Genomic DNA, 10197 nt, shown 5'->3' on the forward strand with positions numbered 1-10197 from the left:
TTCCCAAGTAACTGGAACTTCAGGTACGTGCCACCACGCCTGACTAATTTTTGTTATTCTTTTATTTTTTAGAGATAAAGTCTCACTATGTTGCCCAGGCTGGTCTCAAACTCCTGGCCTCAAGCAATCCTCCTGCCTTAGCCTCCTGAGTAGCTGAGATTATAGGTGTGAGCCACCACACCCAGCTAAACTTTTAATTTTCAAGAAATCACTTGCTTTTGGTGGTGGGAACACAAAGGACTCCCGAAACTCCCTGTCTGACAGGGTAGTCAGACATAAATAACCTTTATAGGGCCCAATAATACATTCTCAGAATTTGTGAATAAGGTCAAATAAAAGTCACCCTCAGAGCAAAAAATCAACGTAAAATAAATCAGCTTAGCCATGTGTAGAAGTTGCCTAACAGATGGTTTATAAATGTGCTGTTGATAGAGATACTTGGAAACCATCAGAGTCAGATGCAATAAACAAAGACCAGGCCAGTAAGGCTGAGGGGTCACATCCCTGAGATAGGCTCTGAGTTCTCTGCAAGCCTTTCTATTTATCATCAGAAGGCCATATTTGTATGAATTAGTCTGAGCACACCCTCCGCACTCCTGGGTTAGGCCTCTGATCTACCCAGGGAGTTTCTCTTATCTTCCTTTGGCTTGTCATTTCCTAACTTTCAGCTCCAGTACCCAATTTGGGTCACACCTCCAACATCCCTTTTGCCTCTTGAAGTAAGCTTGACATCTTATGCAGATTTTTGCAGCATCCCACCCTCAACCCAGATCTTGTCTTTACACTAATAGCCCATCCTTGTCTTGCTCTGGTACCTGATGCATATGGAGCAATGAGGAAGCATCTTCAGGAAAGCCTTCCTGGAATGTGAGTAATCTGCTCAATAGTTTTGTTTAAAGTAAATGATGAGTCAATAGAATGGGGATATTCTGCATGGAGTGTAGAAAAAAAAGAGAGCCAAGAGCCAAAGATTTGTGGAACTTCAGGGTGGTCCAGAGATGAGCTATTCTCCTGACTGGCCTAGGTGTTCTGGAACTTTTGGCAAACACAACTCTGGAGGGGGAATGGCTTTGTTAGGTGACAGTGGCTTTATGACAGCAGCCATTTTAATCATCTGATTTCTTGTGGTCTGACTCCCATGCTCACCCAATAATCATCTGGTGGTATAGTCATTTGACCTCCCAGATACCCATTTCTACAAGGAAAAGAATGTGCTGACCAACCATGAGTAGTCCTGATTACTTGATGTCCTGTTTCTTACTATAATTTAATAAACTGGCATTTTGGCCTCTAGTAAGCTAGTAGTCCCCTGAATTTAATTGCCTCTGGGTTCAATGCTGAACTCCAGTGTCCTGGCCTCCAAAGCAAATTCTATCACCCATTGGAAAGACTCACCAGCCTTTCTGAAGTCTCTATTAAATGCAACCACTGTTATTTCAAGACAAATGTAGTCTCGTGGGTTATAAACTAAATGCCAGGAAGGCATGGACTCAGAGTGATTTATATATCTTGGAAGGAAAGAAGTGGGAAATGAAAAAAACTTCACAGAGTAAATATTTGAGCTCTTAAAGGGTTTTCATTCGGCTTAATGATTTGAGAATCATTTTTCTAATTATAAAAGTAATACATGTTTAATGTTGCAAAATGTGGGTAACATAGAAAGGCATAAATAGAAAAAAAATTAAAACATGATTAAGATTTAGACAGCTGAAGAAGTGAAAGCATTCTTTTTTGATGACTTGCAATCAATTTTTCTGACACAGGCTGCACTCAATCACTCAAGCCCAGACCAAAAACTCACTGACATATCAGAGTGGGCTGAATTCAAATAAAGGCAAAAATTAAAGCTTTGGCTTTATGTGGATTGATTTCTGAGTTCAAACCTTTTATCTCATTTTTCTTCAAATAGTAGCCCATAGACCCACTGTCATCAGAACCACCTGGAAGGCTGGGCGCAGTGGCTCACATCTGTAATCCCAGCACTTTGGGAGGCTGAGGCAGGTGGATCACTTGAGGTCAGGAGTTGGAGGCCAGCGTGACCAACATGGTGAAATCCCGTCTCTACTAAAAATACAAAATTAGCCAGGTGTGGTGGCGCATGCCTGTAATCCCAGCTACTTGGGAGGCTGAGGCAGGAGAATCGCTTGAACCCTGGAGGCGGAGGTTGCAGTGAGCCGAGATCGCACCATTGCACTCCAGCCTGGACATCAAGAGTGAAACTCCGTCTCAAAAAAAAAAAGAAAGAAAGAAAAGAACCACCTGGGGAAAACTCGTTTGAAAATGCAGATTCCTGGGTCCACTGATGACCTACTGAATGAAACTCTCTGAGGGTGGGACCAATAACCTGCAATTTAATATACTTCTTCGGAGATTCTTATGCACACTAGCATTTGGGAGCCACTTTGAAAAAAGCTTTTTGGGGTGGTGAAAATGATGGTCTGGCAATGTGAATGTGGGTCCTTTAAAACATATCTGAAGGAATTGGAACCCTTGTGTGTTACTGGTGGAATGTGAAATGGCACAGTGGCTGTGGAAAATGATATGGATATAACTCAGCAAATTAAATATAAAATTACTGTGTGAGCCAGCAATCCCACTTCTAGGTATATAGCCAAAAGAAACGAAAGCAGGGACTCAAACAGATACTTGTACACCGATGTTATTAGCAGCATTATTCACAATAGCCAAAAGTTGGAATCAAGCCAAGTGTCCATCAACAGAGGAATGAATAAACAGGAAATGTGGTATGCACCTACAATGGAGTATTATTCAGCCTTAAAAAGGAAGGAAGTTCTGACACATGAGACAATGTGGATTAACCTTGAAGATATTATGCTGGTGAAATAAGCCAGACACAAAAGGACAAATAAAGTTTGATTCCACTTATATGAGGTGACTCGAGTTTGACTGAATTTGACTATACTCATAGAGTTGCCAGAGGCTGGAAGCAGGGCAGAATTAGGGAGTTAGTGTTGAATGGATATGGAGTATCATTTGGGGAACATAAAAAAGTTCAGGGATGGATGGTGTGACCATTGCACAGTAATATGAATGTGCTCAATGCCATAAAATTATACACTTAAAAATTGATTAAAATGATAACTTTTTATTTTTTTTCAGATGGAGTCTCACTCTGTCACCCAGGCTGGGTGCAGTGGAGTGATCTCGGCTCACCGCAACCTCCGCCTTCCGGGTTCAAGCGATTCTCCTACCTCAGCCTCCCAAGTAGCTGGGACTACAGGCACCTGCAACCATGCCCGGCTAATTTTTGTATTTTTAGTAGAGATGGAGTTTCGCCATGTTGGTCAGGCTGATCTCCAACTCCTAACCTCAGGTGATCTGCCTACCTCGGCCTCCCAAAGTGCTGGGATTACAGGCGTGAGCCACCATGCCCAGCCTAAAATGATAAAACTTTTAACTTTTTTGTTTTGTTTTGTTTTGGAGACAGTCTCCCTCTGTCGCCCAGGCTGGAGTGCAGTGGTGTGATCTCGGCTCACTGCAACCTCCACCTCCCAGGTACAAGCGAATCTCGTGCCTCAGCCTTCCAAGTAGCTGGGATTACAGGTGCCCACCACCATGCCCAGCTAACTTTTGTATTTTTTTTTTAGTAAAGACGGTTTCACCATGTTGGCCAGGCTGGTCTTGAACTCCTGACCTCAAGTGATCCGCCACCTCGGCCTCCCAATGTGCTAGGATTACAGGCTTGAACCACCGCACCAGGCCATTTTTAACTTTTATAGTTATGTATATTTCACTCCAGTTAAAACACACACACACACACACACACACACACACACACACGTGTCTGTGACCAGCAATTCCTTTGCTTTGCCTGAAGTGGAAATAAAAAAGGCTCTCACCAGGAAGCGACCACAGAAGTGTGGGTCAAGTTCAAGCTCAGATGCAGAAGGTTATAACCATCTCACAATGTATCTTGCATCCAGCCTTATTGGAAGACAAGGGCTTCCAGGTTACTTTACATTGTGATTTAAAGTGTTCAGCAAACTAACACAGAAACAGAAAACCAAATACCACATGTTTGCACTTATAAATGGGAGCTGAAGGCCGGGCGTGGTGGCTCACGCCTGTAATCCCAGACTTTGGGACGTCGAGGAGGGCAGATCACCTGAGGTCAGGAGTTTGACACCAGCCTGGCCAACATGGTGAAACCTCTTCCGTACTAAAAATACAAACATTAGCCAGGTGTGGTGGCGGGTGGCTGTAATTCCAGCTACTCGGGAGGCGGAGGCAGGACAATCGCTTGAACCCGGGAGGCGGAGGTTGCAGTGAGCTGAGATCTCGCCACTGCACTCCAGCCTGCCTGGGCGACAGAGTGAGACCCCGTCTAAAAATAAATGAATAAAATTTAAAAATAAAAAATAAGGGCCGGGCGTGGTGGCTCACGCCTGTAATCCCAGCACTTTGGGAGGCCAAGGCGGGCGGATCACAAGGTCAGGAGATCGAGACTATCCTGGCTAACACAGTGAAACCCTGTCTCTACTAAAAATACAAAAAATTAGCCGGGCGTGGTGGCGGGCACCTGTAGTCCCAGCTACTCAGAAGGCTGAGGCAGGAGAATGGCGAGAACCCAGGGGGCATAGCTTGCAGTGAGCCGAGATCACGCCACTGCACTCCAGCCTGGGCGACAGAGCGAGAGTCTGTCTCAAAAAAAAAAAAAAGAAAAGAAAAAAGAAAAATAAGGCCAGGCGCGGTGGCTCACGCCTGTAATCCCAGCATTTTGGGAAGCTGAGGCGGGCGGATCACGAGGTCAGGATATCCAGACCATCCTGGCTAACACGATGAAACCCCGTCTCCACTAAAAATACAAAAAGAAATTAGCCGGGTGTGGTGGTGGATGCCTGTAGTCCCAGCTACTCGGGAGGCTGAGGCAGGAGAATGGCGTGAACCCGGGAGGCGGAACTTGCGGTGAGCCAAGATCGAGCCACTGCACTCCAGCCTGGGCAACACAGTGAGACTCCATCTAAAAAATAAATAAATAAATAAATAACAAAAATAAATGGCAGCTGAATGATGAGAACACATGGACACATAGTGGGGAACAACACACTGGGGCCTGTCGGAGGGTGGGGTTGTGGGAGGAGGGAGAGCATCAGGAAGAATAGCTAATGGATGCTGGGCTTAATACCTAGGTGATGGGTTGATCTGTGCAGCAAAACACCATGGCACATGTTTACCTTTGTAACAAAACTGTACATCCTGTACATATACCCCTGAACTTAAAATAAAAGTTGGAAGAAGAAAATTAAAGTGTTCATTTAGGGCTGCAAATCTAGATTTTGTTAGTGAAAAGTTACCAAGGTCCCTGATTGGCCCAGCATGACAGGAATTATAGTCCTGAGCTCAAAGCAGAAACAAAAGCCAACAAAAGAATGCTGTTTTTTTCTAGTATTTGAAAACCTTAGCTAACAGTTATATTAAGCTGGAAATACTTATGTCTTCTACTAAAAAGCCCTAGATTTAGAAAGCCAATGTTGTTCTCAGGGCATCATTGGTTGATGCTAATCCATATTTTCCCTCTTCTTTACTGTTGGGAAACTAACCAATTTTACTACATAAAAGGGGCAGATTCAAGTGGTTTGCAAGCTATTTAGAGTAACTTTTTGACAAGTGTAGGCTGCTTTAGCAAAAAGCTTGGGAAGGCTGGAGGCAGAGTCATTGGAGAAGTTTTAAACTCAATAAATCACAATACAATCTCACTAAAAACTCTGAATTATGGATTTCTGAGACTTGAGATTAATTTCCTCAAATGCAAGAAGTTAATAAGTGGCAGACCATGCCAGAGTAGATCATGGCAGACCTCTTTTAATGTAATGATACAAATCTGTTTTTGTTTTTAGGATCTGCCCTTATTTTCAAATCCAAATATCCCTCCCAATTTGTTGAACCATATTCCCCTTTTATCTGCCAGCCTTGGGCAGACTAAACCCCAGAGCCTCATGTAAGAAGACTCTGACATGGGAAAAGACTCTCACTACATTGTTAACTCAAATAAATACATGTAAAATAGAAATGGACTATACAGTATGTGCCAGTCATGTTTGTTTTTTTGTTTTTTTTTTTTTGTTTTTTTTGAGACGGAGTCTCGCTCTGTATCCCAGGCTGGAGTGCAGTGGCACGATCTCGGCTCACTGCAAGCTCTGCCTCCTGGGTTCATGCCATTCTCCTGCCTCAGCCTCCTGAGTAGCTGGGATTACAGGCGCCCGTCACCATGCCCGGCTAATTTTTTTTATTTTTAGTAGAGACAGGGTTTCTCCATGTTGGTCAGACTGGTCTCGACCTCAGGTGATCCATCCGCCTTGGCCTCCCAAAGTGCTGGGATTACAGGCGTGAGTCACCAAGCCCAACTCATTTGCATTTCTCTAATGATCAGTGATATTGAGCTTTTTTTCATATGCTTGTTGACCCCATGTATGTCTTCTTTTGAAAAGTGTCTGTTCCTGTTCTTTGCCCACTTTTTAATGGGGGTGTTTGTTTTTTTCTTGTAAATGTGTTTAAATTCCTTATAGATGCTGGATAGTAGACCTTTGTCAGATGCATAGTTTGCAAATATTTTCTCCCATTCTGTAGGTTGTCTGTTTACTCTGTTGATAGTTTCTTTCGCTGTGCAGAAGCTCTTTAGTTTAATTAGATCCCATTTGTCAAGTTTTGCTTTTGTTACGATCGTTTTTGGTGTCTTTGTCATAAATTCTTTGCCCGTTCCTGTGTGAAGGATGGTATTGCCTACGTTGTCTTCCAGGGTTTTTATAGTTTTGGGTTTTACATGTAAGTCTTTAATCCATCTTGAGTTGATTTTTGTATATGGTGTAAGGGGTCCAGTTTCAATCTTCCGCATATGGCTAACCAGTCATCCCAGCACCATTTATTGAATAGGGAGTCCTTTCCCATTGCTTGTTTTTGTCAGCTTTGTCAAAGATCAGATAGTAGTAGGTGTGCAGATTTATTTCTGGGCTCCCTATTCTGTTCCATCAGTCTATGTGTCTGCTTTTGTACCAGTACCATGCTATTTTGGTTACTGTAGCCCTGTAGTGTAGTTTGAAGTCAGGTGATGTGATGTCTCCAGCTGGGCATGGTGGTACACACCTGTAGTCCCAGCTACTCAGGAGGCTAAGGTGGGAGGGTCTCTTGAGCCAGGGAGGCCAAGGCTGCAGTGAACCATGATCACACCACTGCACTCCAGCCTAGGTGACAGAGCAAGATCTTGTCTCAAGTAAACACACACACAAATAAATTAATTAAGTAAATAAATCAGAAGTGTTTGGGCTGGGGACGGTGGCTCACACCTGTAATCCCAGCACTTTGGGAGGCTGAGGCAGGTGGATCACGAGGTCAAGAGTTCAAGACCAGCCTGGCCAACATGGTGAAACCCTGTGTCTACTAAAAATACAAAAATTAGCTGAGTATGGTGGCGGGTGCCTATAATCCCAGCTACTCAGCAGGCTGAGGCAGGAGAATCATTTGAACCCGGGAGACGGAGGTTGCAGTGAGCTGAGATCGTGCCATTGCATTCCAGCCTGGGCAATAAGGCAAGACTCCATCACAAAAAAAAAAAAAAAAAAAAAAGAAGAAGTGTTTGGCAGGCAAAAGCAAAAAAAAAAAATCTATTACTGCAGGTAAAGATATTTAAGAGCATGAAAAATTACATTCTTGAACCGTTTCCTCCTCAATCTTTCTATCTTGAGTTTGATTTTTTTTGTTTGTTATGTACAATTCTATCTATTTTTGAAAGTAATACATACTTGCTAAAGGAAAATTTGAAGACTCAGAGAAACACAAAGAAAAAAATTTTTAAATACCTGTAATCTTACCAGGCAGACATAACCACTGTTGCCATTTTGGTATATGCCTTCACATTTTTTTTATATGTGCATATGCAATAAAAGTATGCTATTTTTGTAGTCTGCTGCTTTTACTTATCAATATGTCATAAATGCTGGGTTTTCTGAATCAATATTCCCCAAAAATGACTTTACACTATTAAAGTGCCTAACAGCCTTTAATTTAGCCTGTATAAAAATTAGAAATGTTCTAATTAGGAGGAGCTAATTTAATATATCTTTTCTCTATCTGTTCTATTTTTTGGGGAAAAAAATAACAACAAAAAACAAAAAATATCTTGACTTTTTCTTCTCTTTGTTGAAGATCTTCCTGTGACCTTATTTGTGAAGCTATTCCAGCCAATGGAATTGGCTATTATATCATCCATATCAAGATGATTATGAATATCTGAGGTTAATATTTTATTAAATTTTTAACATTTTATCCAATAACTGATAAATAAAAGTAATGTTCGTGTTAACCCGAGTATATCTAACCTCATTTAAAATCTAACCCTGGCTTTCCGCGCTACCTATAGAGGGGTCCATATGGCGTTGTTCTGGATTCCCGTCGTAACTTAAAGGGAAACTTTCACAATGTCCGGAGCCCTTGATGTCCTGCAAATGAAGGAGGAGGATGTCCTTAAGTTCCTTGCAGCAGGAACCCACTTAGGCGGCACCAATCTTGACTTCCAGATGGAGCAGTACATCTATAAAAGGAAAAGTGATGGCATCTATATCATAAATCTGAAGAGGACCTGGGAGAAGTTTCTGCTGGCAGCTCGTGCTGTTGTTGCCATTGAAAACCCTGCTGATGTCAGTGTTATATCCTCCGGGAATACTGGCCAGAGGGCTGTGCTGAAGTTTGCTGCTGCCACTGGAGCCACTCCAGTTGCTGGCCACTTCACTCCTGGAACCTTCACTAACCAGATCCAGGCAGCCTTCCGGGAGCCACGGCTTCTTGTGGTTACTGACCCCAGGGCTGACCACCAGCCTCTCACGGAGGCATCTTATGTTAACCTACCTACCATTGCGCTGTGTAACACAGATTCTCCTCTGCGCTATGTGGACATTGCCATCCCATGCAACAACAAGGGAGCTCACTCAGTGGGTTTGATGTGGTGGATGCTGGCTCAGGAAGTTCTGCGCATGCGTGGCACCATTTCCCGTGAACACCCATGGGAGGTCATGCCTGATCTCTACTTCTACAGAGATCCTGAAGAGATTGAAAAAGAAGAGCAGGCTGCTGCTGAAAAGGCAGTGACCAAGGAGGAATTTCAGGGTGAATGGACTGCTCCAGCTCCTGAGTTCACTGCCACTCAGCCTGAGGTTGCAGACTTGTCTGAAGGTGTACAGGTGCCCTCTGTGCCTATTCAGCAGTTCCCTACTGACGACCGGAGTGCTCAGCTTGCCACAGAAAACTGGTCTGCAGCTCCCACTGCTCAGGCCACTGAATGGGTAGGAGCAACCACTGACTGGCCTTAAGCTGTTCTTGCATAGGCTCTTAAGCAACATGGAAAAATGGTTGATGGAAAATAAACATCAGTTTCTAAAAAAATAAATAAACAAATAAAAATAAAATCTAACCCTGGGCTGGGCACAATGGCTCACACCTATAATCCCAGAACTTTGGGAGGCTGAGGCAAAGTTTTGCCTTACTAGGCTGATCACTCGGCTAATTTTTTTTTTTGAGACAGTATTTTACCATGTTGGGCAGACTGGTCTCCAACTCCTGACCTCAAGTCATCCGCCCATCTTAGCCTCCCAAAGTGCTGGAATTACAAGCATGAGCCACTGTGCCCGACCAATTTTTTTGAATCTTTTCTTCCTTATGACACACAAAGTTGCTCAGCCCATCTCTATTTTTTAAAATAAAAATAAAATCTACCTACGTTGGCAGAGGATTTGCTGTTGCTCTTTTGTTCTTGAACAGATCACTGAGGGACTCAAGAAGGTATGCCTATCCTTTCCAGAAAGTTTGCCACTCTTTAGAAGTCTGAGTCAAGCTCTAGGATTAGAACTCCACAACTTTATCCCTATCTTCACCTCCAAGCCCCTGATTAACTGATCTATGTTAGAACATCTGGACTTGTCTGTTGTTCATCTCCAAGACTCCTACCTCCTGTATTCACCTGCTAAACAGGAAGAATCTGTCACGTACCATGTTTTATAGTAGGTGCTATGCATGAATTCGAGAAAGCTGCTGATGTCTGTGTTTGGAAATCCTCAGGTTAATGATAAACCTTGAGTATTTAATCTGTTGGTGTTTTTTTGTTTTGTTTTTTGTTGTTGTTGCTGTTGTTTGTTTTTTTCCGGTCTGTGGTGAGCCGAATAATAGCCTCCCAAAGATATCCCATCCTAA

General features: G+C 43.1%; 1 protein-coding gene across 1 annotated transcript; it reads left to right on the forward strand.

The window, feature by feature from the left end:
- Positions 1 to 8365: 8365 nt before the first annotated feature.
- On the forward strand, positions 8366 to 9339 carry LOC100610057 (small ribosomal subunit protein uS2-like). The gene has a single exon (XM_054677102.2). It carries the CDS (start codon positions 8433 to 8435, stop codon positions 9318 to 9320), a length of 888 nt encoding a protein of 295 aa, XP_054533077.1. The 5' UTR covers positions 8366 to 8432; the 3' UTR covers positions 9321 to 9339.
- Positions 9340 to 10197: the final 858 nt, after the last annotated feature.

Source organism: Pan troglodytes, chromosome X (genome assembly GCF_028858775.2).
Source record: "Pan troglodytes isolate AG18354 chromosome X, NHGRI_mPanTro3-v2.0_pri, whole genome shotgun sequence".
NCBI classification, from domain to species: Eukaryota; Metazoa; Chordata; class Mammalia; order Primates; family Hominidae; genus Pan; species Pan troglodytes.

Excerpts from the sequence above, each read along its gene's own strand:
- LOC100610057 (XM_054677102.2), top strand. The coding sequence starts at position 8,433 with ATGTCCGGAGCCCTTGATGTCCTGCAAATGAAGGAGGAGGATGTCCTT.